Genomic DNA, 23,702 nt, shown 5'->3' with positions numbered 1-23,702 from the left:
TAAGGCAAAACTCAGAACCAGTTCCTTTTCGGTAGAAGGGGTCGAAGCCATTTTGTCTGAACAGGAAGCCCTTAGATAAAAAAAACTATCCACCACAAGGCCTGCAGTGGAGCAGAATCCCAATGCATGCCAGAGTTATGTTCTCTAGCCCGAGGCTTAGTAAAAGCCTAATCAGGAAAACTGGCCAATTTTAGTCTTGGGCCCCATTCTGGGTTCTCATGCACCATGAAATTCAATGCAATCCCATGTCCTTTCTTAGATTCTGGGTGAAGTCTTTTTCTTTGGAAAAGAAACAAAACTGGGCTTTGCATAAGTATGGGCTTGATCTCTCTGGGCCTCGGGGAAAACGTGAACTAAGCCCTGACTCATGTTGACCCTCAAGAGGCCACTTGACTTAGATCTGGCCCCAGGATGGTTCTCGCTAGACCTCAGTCTCCCCCTCTATAAAGCACAGAGCTCTCGGGATGGCCATGAGGGTTAGGAAAGATCATGTAAGGGAAACGGTGATACGTTAACACATTAGTAGCTATTTGTGTTTCCCTTGGAGAACTTGGCTGTTCATTCAAGGGGAAACCCATTGAAGAGTACCCACCTCATTAGAACAGAGAATGGCTCTGCTCTTCCCACCTCCGTACCTCTGTTTCTGCTTCCTGTCCACTTGGAATGTCTCCTCTGCAACTGTGTAAGCCCTTTTTTCTTGGAGGCTCCACACATCTGAGTCACCCATGCAGTCTTTATCCACTGAGCTGGCTCATGCTGATACTTTTCTTCCTGACCCCAAATACCATTCACTGTCTGATTCATCTTCATCTAGATAAATATTTGTTGTGAATATGGCCATAGATATAGTTCTCATTTTCAGATAGAGGTGAATAGTGGTAGGTTGCATCTTCCAAAATGGCCACAGCAATAACTCCAGGACCACGTGTTCTTCCAGAGTCTTGTTCCTCCCCCTTGAGGCCGGCCGTATCTTTGTAATGACCCTCTACATGACCTTCCAGGCTAGATCATAAAAGGCCCTACAACTTCCTCCTTCTAGCTCTCCGTCTTGAAACTTGTGCCTTGTAGCTCTGAGCCACCATGGGAGAAGTCCTCAAGCCAAAGAGACCCTGAGGGAAGGCCATGTGGAGAAACCACATTGAGTTAGAGAGGCCAAGGAGACTGAGTGGTTCCAGCCCCCGGGTGTTTGAGTCTCCCCAGCACAGGTGCCAGAAAGGCAATGAGTAAGTGTCACGTTTCCAGTTCCAAATGCTAAATCATTGCAGTTTCATGAGCAGCCACATCAGGGCCACTTACCCCAGAAATGTGAGACATAATAAAAGAAGTGTTGTTGCCTTAAACCACTACATTTTGGGATAGTCATTATGCAGCAGGAGGTATGTATAGGATACATATGTGTGTATAAATGTATATGTGTGTGTGTGCAGACATATGGGTGCACATACATACATACTTATGTGTTTGGGGGATATAGTTTGCCTGTTACCATCCTCCAATTTGTATGTTTGTGAACTTAAATCTGACTTCTTCAACAGGTCTGTAAACTCCATGAGGGCAAGACTGTGTGGTATACTTCCTAGTTATCCTCTGCCAGAGTTAGAGCCGCAGGGCAGATGTATAACCACTGCACCGTGCATCCTTGAGTGAAATTGACAGGGAAACATCTGGGCACACATCTGTGTCCCTGAAAGCTTGCCATCCTTACAGAATGCAACTGTGATCCTGAAGAAATCGGAGTCTCTTTGGTACTTGAATCTTTCTCATAGGAACCTGTATCTTTGGAAAGAACCATTTGTCTGAGATCACTGAGAGTAAGCCAGCCAATTTGCTTCTGTGTCATAGACTCAGAGAAAGACAACACTGCTCTCACCAGCCCCTCCACCTGTGGGCACTTGACAGCCAGCCTCTTCGAGGCGATTAGGCAGGACCTTGTCTCCTCGGTCCAGGACCCCTGCGGGATTTGCAGCTTCCATCTTCAGACTGAAAAACAGCCCGGTTGCCTGTCTCCTCATCTTAATGTTACCTAGGAGACTGGAGATTTTTTATGCAAATATCTGTGACAGTCTGGTCCTGCTTATTTGGGCTATGGCAAGAAAACTTAAATGTTGGAGTCTCTCATAGAAGAATAAAGTTATTTGTATTCCTCCCCAACAACGACAACGATAACAACAAAACTATACATCTCAAACATCAAAAGGGTCATTTTTTAAAGAATTATTTTATTAGATTGTCTCCTTAGGTCTATATGAAATGCCCTGAAATTCAGTGTTTATGTGAGGAAAGATGGAGGAAGGAATGATACAAACTCTTCCATCCTTTGAAAGTCTGCCAACTCCTTTTACCCATCCACTGCACGAATTCACTGTCCAAGCAGCTCAAGTGAGCTGCACGCCAGCATCCTCAAGTACATGTTAAACCAGTCTTTGGATGATGGGGGCAGCAAGGGGGACTTCATTTTCTCTGACCGGCCTTTTCTCAAGTGAGTCCACGATTTGTCCTGATTTATGACAGTAAATACATACATTTGCACATTTGCATCCGGCTTCTGTGACATGAAGACCGAGGTTAATGCATCACAGTTTATGTTGCCTCTCCATTTTTTTTTTTTGGTTTCAAAATAATGATGTTGACTTCTTTAAGGATTTCTTTGAATGTGCTTTCAATTCCAACAATCCTACAATGACATGCAAGCACACAGAAAAACACAAGATAGCCAGCAATGACACTAAATTCTAAGTTCAGGGGTGGGGCGGGCAAAGGTCATTGACTCGTAACAGGGAATATGATGGGGTTCTGGGGCAAGAACAAAGTGGAACCTCTCCTTCCTCCTTTGTGGATGACTTCCCACTTTACTTTCAACAGAAATTGTAATATTTATTATTTTGTTCTTGACTAATTCAGGAATTTAGCAGAATTTTCCTTTTCTTCCTTTTCAAAAAATTAAGCACTAATATATTTATGTGCTTGATATAATGGCCAGATTTAGTCAGAAGTTTGATTTGCTGCCCACCTCTCTTTCCTATTTCTGAAGCTTCACAAATTTGTCTGGACTTGAAAGGCACTTATTAAACACCTACTTTCTATTGCTGTGAATTTCAATTTGCCAGTTTCATGTAGAATGTCAAAATTTGACACGTATGGGAAAATGTATGAGAACCTCCAGACTCCAAAAGAAGTAGAGCATGATTTCACTCCCTTGGTAGCAACTGGTTTCCAATATCCTTTGTCCCCTAACACACATTCTTGTCTCTGAGCCTTCGAGTATCACCTGTCAGAGACATCAGAACTGCCACAGATGCTTTTCTGGGTTGCCTTGACCTTGAAATATTTGTAGTTGAGAGCTGGGGAAGGCCGTATCATCACTTCCTATAAGTTCTGCTGTATTGAGGACCCTCTTTGTCTAATCTCTGGTTTATCTATATAAGTTAGTGTGCAATTAAATTACCTGCTGGCCCTTTATTAAATCTTGCCAGCCCATTCCAGTGACCTTCACTTTCCCCAGGTCCTTATTTACTCTTGGGCCACATGGTTCCTTCAGGTTGCCTTAGTTCCATGGAGAACTTAATGTGGCTAATAGCAAGTTTTGGGGATCTTTAATGTGAATTTAGTTTCCTGTAAATTTCCTGCCACAGGTAACTGATGTGGAATATATTCTGGATTTTGACTTCCATTAATGGTAGAATAGCTTCCAGTGGTAGAGCATTGGATTAATGCTCCTGTAGGAACAATTAGGGACTCTAGACAAAATAAAGAAAAACAATTGTTTAAAAACTCTGGAAAGTGAATAAAACAAATAGAGACTGGAGGGAGTATGAAACTTGGAAGAAGATAAACCACACCTGTCTGCTTTTCCCCGTGACATTCCCTAGTGTTTGCGGTGCATGGGGGATAGAGCTGGAACAGAAAGCGGGGATCTTATTGGGCTGAGGTCTCTGAGATTGGAGTTTGGAGCTCCTGGAGGAGCTAGAAATTGGGGGGGGGGGCGTCCCAGAAAGGAAGGATTCACAGAAGAGAAGCCCTAACATGCATATAAATTCCCCTGAAGTCCTTGACTGACCCCTGCACTCATGTCCATGCTCAGAGGCACACCAAGCAGCAGGGGGAGACAACAGCTAAAAGGCTGGAATTCCATAGTAGGGATTCCAGAGCCCCCTGCTCTGGAGAGATAAACTCTGGAGTTCAAGTCTCCAGTGTTTAAGGGGCTTGGTAAACAGCTCAGACTTCACATTGAAATCCTGTGAGGATGACATCCCAAGATAAAGAGCATAATCAGAACAGAAAAAAGCCTAAAACCACCACCAGAGATGACCCTCCAGTAATTTAACTGCCTACTAGAACAAATTCAACACTGTTCCGAGGAAGACAACAGAATCCAGAGTCTCTTCAGTGCATCATCTGTAAAGTCAGATATACAATAAAGAAGGACTGGACATACATCAAGTAGATTATAAATTCTTTTGCTTTAATCTTGTCTGCTCTAAACTGTAACCAGCCTTGCTCTGCTAACTACAAGACAGTACAGTGACCTTGAAGGATCTTTCTTGGTCCTACTCTTGGTCTAAACCCTTGAAAGCCTAGTTTGGAGGACAAAGTACATTGTGAAAGCAGAAGGTATTTAGTCTGTTTCATTCAAAACCATAATGTGCCATCACTACAGCCAAAAAAATTAAGAAAAACTGATATAGGAATTACTTTTAGTCTTGGATTAATTATAATCTCATAATTTTCATTCAGTTGGAGCCATCATATTTGGAATGTAGACTTTAAATGCACAAACTTAGTGAGCCAACAAAAAAGCCCTGGTTTCAGACCTACCCTTAAGAGAGTTTCAGATGTAATTAGATTCTTGAGTGTTTTGACCCAAAACTATAGGTATCTAATATTTAATATATGGCAACAAAAAAAGGAAAATGATTTTCTCCAGGTAACATGCTAATTTTTCTTCCAAGGAGAAGCAGAGGTTGCCAAGTACTAAATGAGGAGTAAACACAGCTTGTATTTTGCCAGCTAAATTGGGCAGTAGTTTGTCTATTTATTTACATCTCTTCCTACAACTAACTGTGAGTTTTTTAGATATTTATTTCATTATTATAGACCAGATTTCAAGCTACTATATTTTAAATGTGTAACAACCTAATGCATCTGCTTGAATATATTTGATATCTTTGGGAGATTGTATTGAAATACTTTTAATCTCCCACAAACTTTAAAAAGATGATACTCAAAAAGAGATGCACATCTAAGGAAATTATGGCAGTAATCACTATGACTAGGAGCAAGGAGTGCCGGTTATTCTTTCATTTTAGGACTTTGTCAGCAAAGCTTCAGTGAAGGGAAATAAGAAGCATACATGCCCCCGTTCCCATTCCCATAACCAATGTGACAGCATTGTTAATAGATCAAGTTCCTCTCCCACACTGCACCCCATCTAAGACTCAGCCTAACAGCCAGTCATTACCACTCAACTGATGAACATGTGAGATGAGATCTATTTTCTGTCTCTGAAACTGATGATTATGGAATATCATCAAAGGTGAAAGAGAAGAAACAGGTTTTGAAAGGGGAAAACAGAGGAAAAACTTTTAACTGTGCTTCTCACCAAATCCTGTTATTACCTTTCCATCTGTAGACCAACAGAACACTAAAGGTTACTTCTAGCTCTGAAATTTGATGGGTTAACACTTTAAAAAAAAAAAATCACTGATTTTGGAGTCTCCAGTCATTTAGCATGCACACTTCATCTCTGCTATAAAATAAACACATAAAGAATGAAAATTGTCAATTTATATTCTCATGGGGAGTTACTACATTCAAAAAGAACTGTTTTAATTGCATTTGTCTTAAGAAAGCTTTTTCATGCACCCTCATTCCTTCTAAGGGTTCTGAGGAGGAATGGCCATTTATTTTAACAATGTGCATCCCCTTAAGGAGCTATGTAGTGGGTTTCTGTGCACATCAGTTTGTTGGTCTGAATTTCTCTGCATCAGTAAGCAGACATGAGAGCACGAGAGATGCAACACCTGGATCAGACCCTAGTCCATCCGTCTACACATTCTCTGACATTGGCACCAAGGGACATTTTGAAGAACAGAGCAGTCCATGAAGGGCATAAAGTTCTGAACACCACAGGACTATATGCCATAAATATTCAATTTCCTTTAATGAGAATTCATAACTGATACAGCCATGGTAATCCCACATGAGCAACAAATACAGGTTGTAGGCTCTTGCCTCTACAAATAGGCCTCCTTCTATGTGCTGCCATGTTTGTGGCCTGAGAGCACTAAATTAGTCATGGGATCACTGTATTTTCTACAGTAGCTACTGGCTTGGAGACATGAGCAACACTGATTTCATAGCTTTTTATTATTGATAAAGAAATATGTTTCCAGTTCATCAAATTACATTGCAGTGCCTTGCCAGGCCAAAAGTCTATGGTAACTAATGATTGGGGTTCTTTAGTTGCAAAGAATGTCTGTTCCCTTCCAGGAGAAAAGCTTGTGGGATGATTTTTTTTAAATCTCCTGCCAATATGGATATGAGAAAAAGAGCTCTGAAGTGGAAATCAAGGAACTTCTCATGGGTGTGTTGGATCAACTTCAGCACCATCAAAAAGGGGCAGACAGTCTTCCATCCTGCATTCAGGAGTTAGGTGGTTCCATGCTGTTGTCAACAAAGCAGGATGCATCATTCCCCTATAAATGTATAGAAATAAGGCCATTGAAAACTGTTGCCATTATTGGGGGGCAATTTACATGAATATGGATGAGTCCTCTGCTGGAAAAATTAATCTTTGTTGAAATGGAGAGGTGCTGAAGTGCAAAATTCTTAGCTTCCCTTGTCTAAATATGGGTTCATCAGAAGGAGGCTCTGAGGCAGATTCAAGTACAGGTTTATTTGGGAGATGATCCAGATAGGGGAGTCAGGAAGTGAGACAGGGAAGGGAAGGCAGCCAATCAAAAGAGTGTTATAAAGCCAGTTATCACAGTGAGCAACCAGAGCTTAACCCAGCTGAGGGTGCTAGCAAACAGCACAGGACACACCTGAGAGTTATCTCACCCACGTGGTGAGAGAGCTGAGGTATTTATACACCCACCCTTTCATCACACTTTGGTTGAGGGCTTCACCTGGGGGAAAGAGCAGTATTAATTCTCCAGCATATCTAGCCTGCAGTATCTGGGCAGAGAACCCCATCTCTGCTTTGGGGAAAGCCCTCAGGCAAACAGATGCAGGTGCTGGTAGTTGCTTAGCATAAAAGTGGTAGGATCCCAGGAATGTGGGCAGTGTCCCAAGACACTGATGTCTTGGGAAATACCCCTTATCCATATTTCTCCTTTTCTACTATTTAATAAAGTAAAAGGATTTATCATTTGATAATTACTTGCCTGATTCTAGGTACTACATGTTTTGTAAACATCATCACAATTAATCCTCATAATAATTACATAAACTGATACTGTTTTCATCCTCCCATTTTGCACATTAAGAAATTAAGACTGAAAGAGGTTAAGGAATTCCCCCAAGGCCACAGAACTCTTAAGTGGTAAGGAAGGCTTCAAGTCCAGGTTTTTAGGTTCTTACAAAACCCTGGCTGCCTGTGGTAAACAAATGTCACCACACAAGCATTTGAAGCCAATCAGCAAATTTGATTGGTAGTATCTTTTTGATTGACAGCTTGACGGTCCCAAATTGAGGCTCTCAATTACCATGACCTGTGGTTATATCCTCCTTCACAGAGATGCTGTTTATGGTCTCATTTCCATGCATACATCGATCAATCCATTCAATCCAAAGTCTGGATTGAATCCAGACTTTGTTTCTGGCTTTCAAAGGGAAGAAGTTGTGCCCTTCAAGGGGAAAAAAAAAAAAAAAAAAAAAGGTCAGTTAGCCCTTTCTGATACAGAAGACTCAACATGCTAGAAAGTCAGACCCCGATCATGATCTCAGGTCCTCCACTACCATCTGTGTGAACTTGGGCTCATGACTTGCCTTCTTTGGGTCTTGGTTTACTTATCTGTAAACTGAAGATAAAGATTCCTATCCTAGAAACCATGATAAAGTGAAAAATAGATATTTACAGGACTCAATAAAGATTAGTTCCATCCTTAAATATTGGGATGATTGCAGAGAGAGCTGAGTGTTCCCTGGCCCCCAACCTACGCTTTGGTCCACTCAATTGGTGACTCATCAGTGACCAGGGTGGTACATCCTTTGCCTTTATGTAACTAGGGTTGAGTAGGGAACCCGGCGTGTGTGAAGGGCTGAGTAACTGTGTTTATTTGCAAATGATTGATTTGTTAATACATTTTCCAATGTTGTTGAGACACAGATTCCAAAGACGACCTCCCAGCAGCCTGCAGTTATCTGGGACATCCTGTACTCTCCCATTGCCATATACGTCCCACCCACCCTCCACCCCCTCACTTTTGTGGCTTGCTGAACCTCACTGAGCGCAAGAGGCGGGCACCAAAATGTCTCTGAAACTTTTCCAGAGACTAAATATTTAGAGAGTTAAGTTGAGAATATATCCATTTTCACACAGATTCCTTTGTGGATAATTTTGTTCAGGGGCCTTCAGTTATGACATATATGTTCATTTAATCAACAAACACTCTTAATTAAGTGACTGTTCTGTGCTGGGCACCTCACTAGGCACTGGGAATGCAGAGAAGAGAAGGATAAATTCCTTCCAACATTAATTGTCCTCCTCTGGTCCATTGGAGAAGACAAAAGAAACCAAAAATTGATGAGGCAAGGCCTCATGGGCAGAATGCTGAGCACCATATTAGCTCTCGCATTACTCAGGGTGGGCTTGGCTACACTGGGTAACAAACAGCCCCAAATCTCAGTGGCTAAGAAAAGAAACATGTTATTTTTTACTCATGCTACATGTATAAAATGTGCGTGTCAGTGGGGTGGGATTCTGATATCAGTTGCGCAGGGACTCAAGCTGGTGGAAGATTCATCCTGACGTATGTTTCCATGAATATTTAGACAAGAAAATGCAAAGTGATGAATCAGACACTAGCTATTAAAGCCTGCCTAGAAGTGTGACATATGTCATTTCCTCCCATTTCATTGACCAAAGCAAGCTGCATGGTCCCATCTACCCTTAAAGGGAACCTAGAAGTGTATTCCTTCCAAGTCTCCAGAACAAGGAGAAATAGGTTATTTTTGAACAGCCCAAATAGCCATTCCCAGTTGCTGGGAGTTCTACTGAACTATTTCTCCCAACGTCACTTCTTAGTTAATAATTCTGTCTTGTGTTTTAACAAAAACCATCCCCTGGGGGAAAGTCCCTCTAAGTTTGTTCACACTTGTCTTTATGTGGTATTTATTGTTCTCTTTCATGGACCCTGGCACAGTAGGTACTGGCCACAGAGAGAAAAATGCAGGGTTCCTGTCTGTAGGGAGTTCACAGTGTGGGAATCAAAGGTGACTATAGTTGGGTTGGAAAACCACTTGTTAGGTACTTGTATAGGACAAGGGCACCACAGAAAGACTCTGGAAGACTCCTTGGGAGGCTGAGTACTACCACAGCTGGCTGATGGTGTTCTCCTAGGGTTAAAGCTGGGGGAAGAGGGAGCAGCAGGCTTTATGGGATGGAGCACCCAGATGGATGAAAGAGTCTAATGCAGCAGCATGAAGTCACCCATCATGCATGGGAGAAGTTGGGCAGTGTCAGCCCTAAATTCTTGGAGCAACTCCCAAGAGGCCCGATCAATAAGATGCTCAAGTTACTTTCTTATGAAAAGTCCCCTGGGAACCCTCTTGCACTGTTGGTGGGAATGCAAGTTGGTACAGCCACTTTGGAAAACAGTGTGGAGGTTCCTCAAAAAATAAAAAATAGAGCTACCCTATGACCCAGCAATGGCACTCCTGGGTATTTACCCCAAAGACACAGATGTAATGAAAAGAAGGGCCATATGCAACCCAATGTTCATAGCAGCAATGTCCACAATAGCCAAACTGTAGAAAGAGCCGAGATGCCCTTCAGCAGACAAATGGATAAAGAAGATGTGGTCCATATATACATTGGAATATTACTCAGCCATCAGAAAGGATGAATACCCAACTTTTACATCAACATGGATGGGACTGGAGGAGATTATGCTAAGTGAAATAAGTCAAGCAGAGAAAGTCAATTATCATATGGTTTCACTTATCTGTGGAACATAAGGAATAGCAGGGAGGACATCAGGAGAAGGAAGGGAAAAACGAAGGGGGGGAAATCGGAGGGGGAGATGCACCATGAGAGACTATGGACTCTGAGAAACAAACTGAGGGTTTTAGAGGGGATGGGGATGGGGGGAGGTGTTAGCCCGGTGATGGGCATTAAGGAGGGCACGTATTGCATGGAGCACTGGGTGTTATATGCAAACAATGGATCATGGATCACCACATCAAAAACTAATGATGTAATATATGGTGATTAACATAACAATAAAAAAATTAAAAAAAAAACTAATGGTATACTGTATGGTGACTAACATAACATAATAAAAAAAAGAAAGAAAGAAAGAAAAGTCCCTTGGGACGAAAGGCCAGTGTTCTGATGGTTGTAGCAGCCCAGATTCCTTTTGCTCTAATGTGTTAAGGTAGCTAAATTTTTGGGTCTTCATCTTGGGTGGCTCCATGTGATCAACATGAGATCAGTGTGTCTGTAGATGCCATGAATGTCTCTGCTACATTTTTTCCCCCAAATGAAACAGAAAATACTCTCAATCCCTTGCAAACCTCCATTTGGACTCATCAAACTCAGGCCTCAGGAAAGCAGCCAGGAGAAGCAGGACGGCAGAGTGCTGTTGCCTTGGTAAGGGGAATCCACTCCATTCAGGGCTCTGTGGTTTCTATGGGAACAGCACTACTTGCCTTTGCTGGCTCCCCGGAGCTGGTGAGATGTACTAAAAGGAAAATTGGGGGAGAGAAAGATAGGAGCAGAAGGAGACTTTGAGGATTTTGAAGGTATTTGGGGGGAACCCTTCACTGGATGTGTAGCTGTTCCCAGCACACCATGTAGGCCATTTAGCTCCAACGCAGCCTGAACGGGGGAAGCATGTACCTAGAGGCACATGCCTTCATGCAGCCCCCTCCGAATAAACACCATCCTGGAGAAACAGATGCCAGTGCAAAGCAGGCAGGAATTGGCAGTAGGAGGATTTTGACTCCAAGACTAGAAAAGAATGTGTCCTTGTCCCCAGGCTGGACCAGCATCCCATTGTTGTTATAATTATGAAGACTCACGATAGGCGGCCCAGGAAGATGGTGGGAGGCATTTTACATGCTCTGCCTGCCCTCTTCCCAGCCGCCCTGCAAAGCTGGCATTCACACACCCATTTTACAGATGAAGGAGATGGGGCTCTGAGAGAGGAAAGTATAACCTGTGAGTTATATAGGTGGTATAGGAGGGATCCGAACCCAGACCTGATTCTCCATGCTGGGCCCTTATGCAAAATCTAACCAACAGCCCAAGGGCAATGTCAGGTTCCCAAAGGTGAGTAACCATCCAGCTCCCACCTTGACCAAGGAATGCCCCTGGTTCTTTGGATTTGGGTGCGAGGAAGCACACCCAAATGGAAGGCACCTGGGATGACAACGGCACTGCCATTAGCTCTGCAGGAGGCTCTAGCAGCCCTACCTTGTTTTGTAGGTGAGGAAACTGAGGCCAAGGAGCACTGGGAAGAACCTTCTAGTCCAGCGTGCCACCCTGCACCCGTACACTCTTGTCTAGGCCAGCTGTAGCTGTTCTGAAACACCATTTTTCATGTGTGTTTGGGGCCTCAGGGTCTGTGCCCGCTAGGTAGGGAGTTTGCTCAGCCTCAAGGAAGCAAGCTCAGCTGCTGCTAGCAGCCCTTTTCTTGACCGGTTGGGCCAGATGGACAAGATGGGCATATTCCATCCCCCGTCAGTGTCCAGGATCTGCTTCCTTTAGCGTTCTTCATTCTGCTGACACTTATTAAACACCTGCTGTGTGCACTAACTGTACTCTGAGCTTAGACTGGAGGGAGCAATGAAGAGGAATTGTAGGCCATTTTTCAAATGGCCAACAGTTATGAACATGGTTTCTTGAAGCATCTGTGACCCTATCTCGGCCTTCTCTGGTCCCATGAACACACTGACTGGACCAGTGCAGAGCTGACAAGTGTTAAGGGCCAGCCCTAAAGGGTTTAGGACAGCCTTCAACAGTAATGGATGAGCATGTGTGGACAGCACTGAGGCATATTCTACACCATCTCTCAGAGGGGCCTCAGCAAGTTTGAACCTATTGTCTTAGCCCCTTTCCTGATTTGTCTCCCTCCTCCCCTGTAGTGGGATTACTTCCCAAATAAACTGCTGGCATTCAGATCTCTGTCTCAAGGTCTGCTCTTGAGGGACCCAGCCTCAAACATAGGCATGTGGAACCTCTGAAGGAAGGTTTATGACTGCGTGGAAGGCAAGAGGAGAGGGCCTCCTGCTCAAGTTTTAAAAATCTTTTCTTGTGACTTTTGTCAAAAGACGATAAATCTATAGGAGGAAAATAAAATCTATGTATTCTTCTTTGCAAATTGTGCATTAGCTCTTTGAAATTAATTGTTATAATTTCATCACCAGCCCGATACATGTTTTCACAGAGGACCTATAATGAATAACTAGCCAGAGTGGGATCCGTGTCAGAAGCTTCCTGGGGAATACTGAACCTGGTCATTCTTTCCACATTGCTGTTAACCACCAAATAAGAACTTTGTTGTTCTTGAAGCAGACTGATTTGAGAACACTTAACTGCCTCTCCTCTGCCTTTCCCTCCCCACCCCTCCATCACACCCACCCCTTATCTCAGCCACTGACCTGCCAGGTTCGGTTTCATGAAGAAGTTTGCCAGTGGCCTGTTTGGCCAGGACTTCGGACAGCGCCTCAGCCCTTCCTGAGCCAGCACTTGGCTCTGTGGGTCCCACCTCATCCAAGGGCATAGCCTCCAGCACGGTCTTCTCCAAGAGCTCCCGCCAGGTTCCAGGGTTGGCTGGCCATCAAGACTTCTGCCAAGACCCTTCCCCAACATGAAGCCTAGTGGGTCCATTTATTCATGGTCATCACACTCATCCACTTGGCTGTTTGTTGAGTGCCAGGGGATTTAAAATCAAAATGCCTGGATTCAGAACATAATGTATCACTTACTGACATGGTACCCTTGATCGAATCATTACACTGTGGGGGCCCTGGGTTACCTCACAGATGAAGCAGCAGAGAAGCGGGGAGGATGGAGCCGACACGAGGGTGGACACCTTGCAGATGCAGACTGGTGGGGCTGCAGTGCGTGGCCTTCACTCCCTTCACACGCTGCCCTCAGCCCCATTTTTGCTCAAAACCACATTACTCCTCATCTAGGAAGCCTGAGGGGCAGGAAGTAAAGAAGTAGCTGGCTTTAACATGTCAATGACAGATCATACCTCAGCTCCCACTTCTGTACCCACCTCTACTCCTCATTGATGATTAGTAGTCCCAATGCATGATTGCTTTGTGTGGCACCCATCACAGGTGGCTTTGGTTTCTCGAGGGTGATGGCCGTTGTGATCCATACATTAACTTAGCATACTAGTCCCATTTCAGATTCTCTGGAGGTAGGAGGGCAATAGGATGGTCACATTTATACCATGAACTGGCCAGTGCAGGAAAGCACCATGGCAGCTACACAGAGAAATATGAAAACAAACAAACAAACAAACACACAGCCTGCCTTTTCCCTCTGGTGTGTGGGGGCAGAATGTAGATCTGATCAGATCCTCTACTTGGAGGAAGTCCCAAGAAGGAAGAGGCCACCTAGCAGAGTAAGATTGCAACTAGATGCCAGGAGCCGGGATAACAGCAGTAAGGGGCGTTACCAGGCCTGCATCTGCTGCGTGGGTGGCCCTGCTCTGCAACTTTCCAGCTGTGGATCCTCTAGTATGGAATCGATTCCTCTGTCCCTTGGGTTCCTTGTCTACAAAATGTGAGTAATAGCCTTCTGTGAGGACAGAAATGGATAGTGGGTATAAAGGGCAAGGCACGGTGCCTGCCAGGAGCAGGTGCTCAGTGAATGTGTATTCTGCCCACCAGAGCCTTCATCTCAGCCAATCTCAGCCCATCACCAGCCAGCCCATCCCAAGCCCCACCTCCCCAGGGCACCAAAATGTCTATATAGTACAAAGGGCACATCAGAAAGGAGAAGTTGCAAAGATGCGGATGGTGGTTGTTGTTTTCTCAGAACCAAGGATTGGGACAGAAGATCTGTGCAAGTCCAGGTGAACATGGAGACCAGTCAGTGCTGGAAAGGTCTCCAGCCCACCCTGCAGGGCCTTTCCTCTCCTTACGTTTGCTCCACTCCCCACCATGGGGGTGGCCCACAGAGACCGTCAATGTCCTGGGTTTGGGAAGTGGACAGAAAGGGACATTTCTCGTGGTTTCTGACCCATACTGAGCAACTTGGGCGGGGGGAGGGCAATGTGAGAGCCATGGGATGGTTATTTGGACTAAAATTTATTCAGGTGAATTCAAAGAGAAGTTCAAAGGAGGAAGTGTGAGAAAGCATCTTCTAAGAGTGTAAGACAGCCTGTGTGCACAAGGAGAGCCAGGAGGTGTGGAAGGAAGGACAGGCAGGAATTGACTGGGGGCTGCAAAGACCAGGTCTCTCCAGGTCCAGCCTATGTGGGCACTGTTGGCAGCAGGGAAGTTTTGGGGAGGAGGAAGTCGAAGGGATTCTCATCAGGGAGGCTGGAGGGCTTCAGCAAGCTCTGCTCACTGGACAAGAGCACACCAGCCAGAAGCATTAGGCCCATAGAAGAAAGATGCTAGAACAGAGACACCTCAGTAAAGTGGCTGGAATCCTTGCAGTGCCCAGGGCCTGAGGGATAAACTTCAAGCTTGTTCTGTGAACCCTGTCCCCTCCTGGTAATTTCCAGACTGTAGTGTCATTTGGTCTTCAAAGTGAAATCCTCCAGGCTTGCCCTCATTTTTCCCATCCATTGATCAGGAGGACTCAGTGCAGCCTGTTTGGAAGAGCTTTAGCTTGGAAAGCCACTTGGGGGGGGTGGATCATGACCTCCTTGTCTTTCCATATCCCCCCCACTTCATCACATGAAGGATAGGACAAAACTAGCAAGTGTGATCACACTTGTGACATGTACAAGTGATCCATGCTTAATATGCTGGATGTACCCTCTGGCTTCACCATCACTGCCATGGCTCTGGCGAAGACTTGACTTGCACGATGTCCTTATCTGGTGTTGCCCTGGAAGCAGAGAGCAGAACTTTCTCAAGGAATAACCAAAGGCTTGTGTCTTAGACAAGCCCCCTGGCCAACAAGCTGTAAACCAGAGACGTGTTCTGTGCACTCTCCCCTAGTCTGCAGCAAGACTGGGCCCCAGGCATCCTGAGTGGTCACCCACTAACTCATCTTTGACTCTCCTCCTTCCTTGGTCTCCTCCCCTTCCTCACTCACAGTGTGCCCAGGAGTCACCTACAAATAAACTATGTACCCCCAAATCCTTGGCTGAGGGTCTGCTTTGGGGGAAACCCAAAGCAAGACACATGGCAAGCAGGTGTCATCTTGTACATCCTCTCCATCAGCTGGTGATAGTTGTCCCACCCGTGCACTGGAGAAGGATGAAGAACTTGTGAAGCTCCGAGAGAAAGGCTGCTTTCATCAGCTGGCCGCATTTGCTGAAGATGAGGCCAAGGGCAAAGAAGTGTGCACAGCTTCCCACGGAGCCTTGTCTGATGCATCTTCCAGAGAGGAGAGCCATGGGTGCCACAGGAGGCCTCATGAAGGCCCTGGCCATGAAGCTGATGGGATTTTATGAGCAGCAGGGAGAGAAGATCGTTTGGGGGTGGGGGATATCCTGGGCTGATGGTATAATCTGTGCAGATAAAGATATAAAAAGAAAGCAAATGCAAAGTGTGCTCAAGGAATGGCAAATGATACTGTACTGGCGAGAATATGAGAGCACACGCAACAATGCTGACTGTCGAATTTCCAGCAGTGAGAGTATGGCCTGGCACACAGTAACTGCTCAGTTAGTAACTGAGCAAATGAGCACGTGCAAAGTATAAAAGGGCGGGAGAAGAGAAGAAAGTTCTAGTGGGGAAGAGCCTGGCACTGCCAGTGTACAGACGGGGCTTTTCTCTCCTAGGAGGGAAGGTTTGGGAGCAGGGAGGGGGCACGAGCAGCTCTGCTTGATAGTCCAGGTCAGCGGTGGCAAATGTGGGTCAAGTTCGAAAAGGAAATGAAAGAGCAGGGAAGGTGTTGCACCAGGCCCAAGACCCCAAGCCAAGGCAGTCCTGGTGGGAAAGGAGGGATAGTTTAGAGCAGGGGCCTTAACCCTGTGTGTGCCATGGGCCCCCTTGGTAATGCAGGGAAGCCTACAGACCTCTGCTCAGAAAACCATTTTTCAATGCATGTGATCAGCTATATAAGCTTACAGAAGGAAACTGATCATATTGAAATGAAGTTGTCAGAGTGTTAGAAAATAAACTTGCATGAAGTTGGTTCATGTAGTTCCTCATGAACACTTTAAATCACAAGGGGTGATCTAAAAACCCCCCAAATGTTGCAGCGGTGAACCAGAGGATAGTGTAATGTATCATGAAAACTTATCTGTTGGGGGCCAAGTCCCCAGTGCCTCTCACACTCCTGAGGTTTGTCACCTACCTTCTTATCTGAAGGAAACACTAAATTCCAGGTAGAGATGTGTGAATGTAAAGATGTAATTTTTTCTCATCCAAGTTCATGGATTCTGCATTAAGACAAGGACTGGCACACCCATCCCAGTCCTCCAGCACTGAAAATATTGTCCTCTGTTCTGAGCTGGTTTTCTCTCTCCATTTTTCAGCCCTGCACGAATTCCCCAATGACATCTTCACCAACGAGGATCGAAGACACGGGGCGGTGGTTCTCCACGTGCTCTGTGTAAGTACCCCTTTTGGGGCTCTGCCTGGAGGGTCCCGAGGGGAGGCCTGGCCGGTGGTAGGTGGGCGTAGTGAGCTGCACACCTGGCGTGGGTCCTCTGAGCCCCGTGGAGGACAGTCTCCAAATGCATCCTCTGTAGGAGGCTGCGGGTTCATAAGCTGGAAGATAACGATGTGTTCTTGATATCAGAGTCTAAACCGTGGGCTACAAGCTCAGCCGGACTTGCTCTCTACTATTTAACCTTATTCTCTCTCCTCCAGTGCCACCCTCTTGGGGAATCCTTTCCTAACCAGCCTCTCTAAAATGCCATTGTCTTTCCCCATCTTGGACTTTGTTTTTCTCCATACCACTGACCACTATCTGACATAGTATGCCATCATTATTTGTTTCTTGCCCATCAACCTCACTCACACACAAGCCCAGAAGAATTGGGACTTGGTCTTGCACGTGGCTTCTTTCCCAGACCTGTTTCTGGCACGTGGTAACGACAAAGTATTTGTGAAGTTAACAGATTGCCACTGACACAGCGTCTGACATAGAGTAGGTGAGCAAGAAAAGTTTGCTCTGGTTCCTAATGTCTACCACTGCCCTAGCGCTTCCTCAGCAGACCCAGGGGATGGGAGGCCTTCAGTTTTCCTTGTCCCCATTTGGAGAGAGTGGGGAGGGTGTGTGCATGAAAATATATCTAAGGAGTGGCCGCAGAATCAGAAAGATGCAGGCCAAATTCTGGACTAGGTACGTCACTGTGCTTTCCCATCTCTATGGTATTCACTCTCCCCTGGAATTCTCTTAATTCCATTTTGGTTATTTACTGCAGTGAAACAAATTCTCCAAATTTAGTGACATGCCCAGTGACCACTCTCTGTTACTCATGGGTTCTGTGAGTCGGGAGTTCAGAAAGGGCACGGAGGGAATGCTGTACCACAGGACCTGGGCCTGGGAGGGGACAAATCAGGTGCCCGGCAGTGACTCCGGCAGCAGGGCTAAAGCCCCTGGTGCCAGAGAACCCCCCCACCCAAGAGGGTTTCTCTGGCATCACATCTGGTGTCCGGGCTGCGGTGACCAAAGCACCAGGTCGGCTGGGACTGTTGGCCAGAGTGCCTCCGTGGGGCCTCTCCATCACGGCCCCGTGCCACAGCCCAGCGCTTGGAGAGGGATATTAGGTGAACAATCCACCAGATTGTGTTACAGTCACAAACCCACCATGACTCAAGGGCAGGGGTCAAAGACCTTCCTTTTCAGTGCACACGCTGGGCTCTGGAGTTGGACGGGCATGGGTTTGGAACCAGGCCCGCTGTCCTTGTTTTGTGTGTGGCTTCTGACAAGATGTTTAGCCTCCCTGGACCTGAAGCTGCCCTAAGCCTGACTCCCCTTGCATGAAAGCAGTCAGCTCTTCAGGTCTTTCCCCACTTGCCCCAACCGCCCAGAACCCTCCCCTTGAAGAAAAGCCATGAGAAGTCTTTTTTTAGCAAAGACATTCTCTAAAAACACCAGATAAGGTAGACCTTTTGCCATCCTCCCTGCCCTTTAGGAGAGTCACAGGTGCAGAGCGATTAATATGGACGCCAGCTGCTACCTTCGGCACTGAGGAGCCTCCCCTGTCTCCAGGCTGAGGAGACCCAGTCCCTGGAGCTGGAACCAGAATTCCCCTGCAGCCATTAGTACCCACATGCTTTGATGGCCGAGACAGGAGATTTCCACTCTCAGCACAAACAGCACGAGCTTCCATCCTTCCAAGGTGGTGTGGTGGCCTGTGGCTGGCTTCCCACCTTGTCCCCACCTTCCCTGGCAGATCCTCTGAATCCAACTGAAGGCAGAGCAGAGTGCATTTGCCTTGCACTCATGAGCCAAGAGTAGCCATAAGGCCTCTGGTCTCCGTGATTATACAATTCTCAGGGGGACATGTAGGCAAAGCAGGACAAAAACAGATAAATCCCCCTTAGACACTCCCTTGCAAGAGTGGACGCAAGCCTGCAAGTTAGCACTTTGTCATCACTAGTATTTAATACCACAGTTAGCTCCTGTCCTGGACCCTGCATCCTAAAAATCACAGGGGCAAGGAGTCCAGGGGCCACGGTGAGCATCCACCCCTTTAAGACCATGCTCTCGGCAACTCTCTGCTCAGAGGGCCTGTGCTTGCTGTTACAGCCTCAGCTCTGCATCTTGGAGGGAAGAGACCCTGGCAGAGAAGCTTGAACCTGCTTCCTGGGGCACCCACACACATGCAAGGGGTGCAGGGTGGAGCCGGTTTCCAGCTTTTATGTGGCAGAGGTGCATGGTAGGGTGGACCTGCTGGTGCCCTCCCAAGGTCAAGGGCCAAATCTTGTGTTATCCTCCCCACAAGGATATAAGATGTAAACCTCATGAGGAAGCCTCTTTGTACGGTGTCTGGTGCTTGAACAACAAAGGTTGCACACTTGAGTGCAGGAATGGGAGATTCTTTTTATCCCCTTCACGTACCATGGTGCCTCAAGCTCTTAGGATGCTCAGGAACTGTTCGATGAACATCATTGGATGTAAGAAAAAACGCTGCCAGGGCCCACCTGTGGCATTTCAGTGGCCAGATGAACGCACGAATCAAAGCTGCAAGGAGCTAAGTATAGATTTCCCGCTCCCAGCCATCTAGAAAGCATTTCTGAGCCCCCGCATACAGTGGCGCTGGGCTGGACCCCTCTGGAAGCCCGAGATAGAGCCTCATGCTGCACCAGCCCACTGTCTTGTGGGGAGACCCACTTAGGGACAGCTCCCCCACATGCTTCTGTGGGAGAGCAGAGAAGGATACTTCCAACATTGGAAGGTGCAGTTGGGTTGGAGTAGGTCGGCATTTACTAAAGGGGAAAAAAAGAACTCTAGGCAGGAAAGGAAAATCCATGAGCAAAGATGTAGAGACTCAAGAATGCAGGGCATCTGGAGTGAACAGAAACTAAAGGCAGGGAAGGTGGGGGGGCGGGCGTCACCTGGGAAGCGCCATGAGGTGACTCAGCTGCTGAGTTGGAAGTGGAGGGAAGCAGATTCCTGACCTCACCATCCTTCCTTGCCTAGGGAGTAGGGTCAGGCATGGCCAGAGAGAACCCAGCAGGGTCTGTGCTCTAATAAGGTGACAAAGACCCAGGCAGGCCACAGAGAAGGGCTCAGGGCCATTTGGGCAAGGATCCCAGAGTCCCAGTACCCCAAGAATACCCCAGCCTGGGGAGAAGCCTTGAGCAGGGGGTGTGGGGACTGAATGTCATCCAGGTGCCTCTGAGCCCCTGAAGAGCAGGGTCTGCCTATCCAGTGAGGCGAAGGCCCCAGATGTGTGTCCTGTCACCCCGGCCTGCCCCAGGGAGAGGGCCATCGGGCTGTCTTTTCATTGGGATTCACCGATGGTCATTTCGGATCTAGACTGGAGAACCCAGTCCTTTCAGATCTTAGTCTGAAACCTGACTCAACTTCCCATTTGTGTTCAAACTCCAACTTCCCCATTCCAGTTGGGCCCCCTGGGTTTGCTTATCATGTGGGGCCTGCAAAGCTCATTCCCTTCAGCCCCAGTTGGTTCCTGGTTGTGGACACGGATGCTTCTGGGGATGCCCCCAAACAGTCTTTTAAATCTTTCCTATCACAACTTGCTTCTCTTTTTCTTTGACTTTCACACAAATACTTTCCTCTCTTGTGTGAGTTTCATGGAAATCAAATAGCCATTTCTGGTTAAACTTTCCGAAGGCTACAGCTTTCATTTTCCCTTGGATCTTTCTGGTTTTGTGGATTTCAGAAAACCTAAATCCCGGGATTGCCCTAAAAAAAATATTTCTGTTCCTTCTGACTCTTCTTCATGGGTGGGTTCCTTACTAGTGTGGAAATTCATCATTGGTATAACTTTATCAACAGTGAACATCCCCAAGAAAACACACCTGTCTTAGAACCTGCTTTGTAGCCAATCTGTTATAATGTTGAGACACTAAAAGCAGTATTCTCTGCCTATGAGGAAATATGCACCCTATAAGCTCATGGAGGCTGCCCTAAATAGAGAAGCGTATGAATAATTTTGTGATTTATGAATATCTTGTGAAATTTGCTAATTATCCCGCTGGTAGATAGTTGAATCTTTGAGATCATAAGCCAAGCTACACATTTTCTCATCTAGTAAAAGAAGCTTTAAATAATCAATATTTGAAATTCTGTCTCAAAGTGGGTCTGTCCTTAATGAGTCAAATTCCACTGTGGAAATAAATACCCTCTGTGTACCTTGTCAGCTTTCAAAAATATTCTTCCTAAGCTTAGTCTTCTTTTCACATTTTTAATGTAATTCCTCTCTTCCAACAGACAGATATTTCTATATGTGTGTGAGAGAGGTGGTATAAAAGATCATACTCCTAAAAATGAAGGTATAGCCTTTATGAAGGCAAATTCCTGCTAAGTGAATCTGGCGGGGAGATGGTCCAGCAGCTTAGACCCATCCATGGAGCAGCCCAGGAAAGAAATAGCAACGACAATGCCTCTGATGTCCATCTTCATATTCTAAAACCTGGATATGCTTGGAGAAGCCCCACAGGAAACTCAGGTGTCGACTCTGTGCCCACAGAAGGGATTTCCTCCTCCGTGGAACATTAGGGCAGCCACCACTGGGGCCACATCAGGCTTCCCAAGGCAGCAAAAAGGATGCGTGGGCCACTGGGAGGTCCCTTGCCATCTGCCTTAGGCCCACTCTGTCCTGTGGTGGGGACTCCCTTCACTGCACCCCAATATCCAGTGCAGATTTTAGGGGCTCACGTGTATTCACAGGGGGGAGGATCTACACAGGGTGGGGCATTTCCGAATTAGAGGCAGGATTTTTGTGCTGGGTCATCAAGCCAGGGATCCCACACGTCGAGTTTCTCCAGGAATGGCAGTGAGGGCTACTGATGTCCATCCCTGTGCCACCCCCATATGATGGTGTTGGAAGCTGGATCCCAAGCATGGGGGCTTTCCTGAACCCCCAGCTCCTGTTCGTATTTCTTTTCCTCCTCCTCTAGCCCAAGGACTCTTTAATCTGGTCTGGCAATTTAGGGAAACTGGCTCTGTGAGCCTGCATCCAGATTCCATCTTGTTCCCAGATCATCCTGCTTTTTAAACTCAAAGAATTTGCTAATTTCTGTCTCATGGTTCCATTAAGACCTGCTTGCTCTCCAAAGCTGTGGAGGAAACCAGTTGACATTGGAGGAAGTGATGGGGATGTGAGGCAGGGGAGCTGTTCAAATACCAGGCTCCCTCTGGAATTGTGGTGTTTCTAGGTCCATTCCATATTGCCTCAATGTTGCTGTATTCCCAGGGCTTCCAGGCAGACAGAGTGCCTAGATGACCTGGATGTGTCCATCCTGCCCTCCCTTTCCACACTGTCTCTTCTCCCATGCTGGCCTCTTTGTGCACCTGCTCTGCTTGCTCCCTCCCGATACCGCTCACTCTTTCTTAATTTCCAGCCCCAGGGTCGGTTCATTTCTTCCTGCCTGACCATAGGTCACAGCCAGCCTATGGGTTGCCCTCCCCTGGGTCAGGTCTTAACCAATCAGCTTGCTCAAGGCACAGGCCTGCCTTGCAGAGGGTGGGGCAGCTCCTGAAGGAGGAGTCTGGGCCCTGCAACCCCAACACCAAACTACCCAGGGCGAAAGCGAAGGCTGATTTGGCTAGGTGGGGGGCCTTTCTGGGGAGAGCCCACATCCCAGGCAGTCTGTTCCCCTTTCAGTCCTGGGGGAGGAAGCTGTCTGGAAGGGGTCTCAACAAGGGGTGTCATTTCCTTGTGGCCTGAGTTTCTTCCAGTTCTCTCTGCTATTTAATTTTAATATCTGGGGTAGTTTCTCTGGATGTGCTCCTCTCCCTGGGGCCCAGATGACTTTTGTTAAGAGCCAAGGAATAAACTATTTGCTGCAACAGCAGGTTATTAGGGGGCAGAAGGGCCAGGCTACCAGCAGGAGGTGAAGGGGACCCCTTCTGCTACCCGCCCCTCACACCAGCCCTCCAAGAGGCAACTTTGCATGTCAAAGCTCTTGGTCCACCTCCGCCCCAGGGGTGATTTTTGTCTCTCCAAGGCTATCGCTCTGCTTTTTTGGCTCTAATACAGCTCAACTTTTATACACCAGCCCTATCTAATAGAACTTTCTGTGTCGGTGGAAATGTTCTCCGCCGGCCGGTAGGGCAGCTGCTGGCCTGTGTGTGGCTGCTGAGCACTCGAAGTGTGGTTAGTGCGATTGAGGGACTGATTCTTTATTCGTATTTCATGTTAATTAACATATTTTCAAATAGCCACTTGTGGCAGGGGACTGCCCTGGAAAGCCCTCAGATGGATTCTGATTCAGCACCTTCCCTTCCTTTTTTATGTTGTCAGCTTGAAATCAAGAAGCAGAGACAGGAAAAAAAAGGTTGCCTGCAAAGAAGCGCTGCTTCCTCACTCCATCCTCTTAAGGGCTAGCCTGGGGTTAGCAGTTCAAACAAATGGGATGCAGGGAAGTCATTGCCAGGGTCCGACGGGATGTTCGATAATGAGACAGCACACCCAGATTAGGAGTGAGGACGCTTGTCTATCGCCCACAAGCTCAGTGCTTTGGAACAAGTCACAGAACTTCCGACCTCAGTTTCCACATCTGTGGAGTGGCAGGTGCATAGTAGGTGCTCAAGTAAATGGTAGGTTTTTGATCTTCACCTTCTCTCCATCCCACACCCCTCTAAGGGCAGCTCCCCTGTGATTAACCTGTTACAAACACCTGTCATGGGACCAGAGCCAGATCCATTCAGAGGCAGCCCTGTCTCCTGAGCAGCCAGACACGGGGCATCAGGG

At 46.7% G+C, this 23,702-nt stretch overlaps 1 protein-coding gene across 1 annotated transcript in view; it reads left to right on the top strand.

Annotated features, from left to right (window-relative positions):
* Window positions 1-23,702, top strand: part of SLC24A3 (solute carrier family 24 member 3) — a 492,589-nt gene that overhangs the window by 266,789 nt on the left and 202,098 nt on the right. The window contains exon 3 of the mRNA XM_027623076.2: window positions 16,842-16,918. Within this exon, the coding sequence (XP_027478877.1) occupies window positions 16,842-16,918 (77 nt within the window). The remainder of the gene's footprint in view (window positions 1-16,841; window positions 16,919-23,702) is intronic.

The sequence above is a fragment of the Zalophus californianus genome, chromosome 8, assembly GCF_009762305.2.
Source record: "Zalophus californianus isolate mZalCal1 chromosome 8, mZalCal1.pri.v2, whole genome shotgun sequence".
Classification (NCBI taxonomy): Eukaryota; Metazoa; Chordata; class Mammalia; order Carnivora; family Otariidae; genus Zalophus; species Zalophus californianus.
This window is presented reverse-complemented; position numbering and strand designations above follow the sequence as displayed.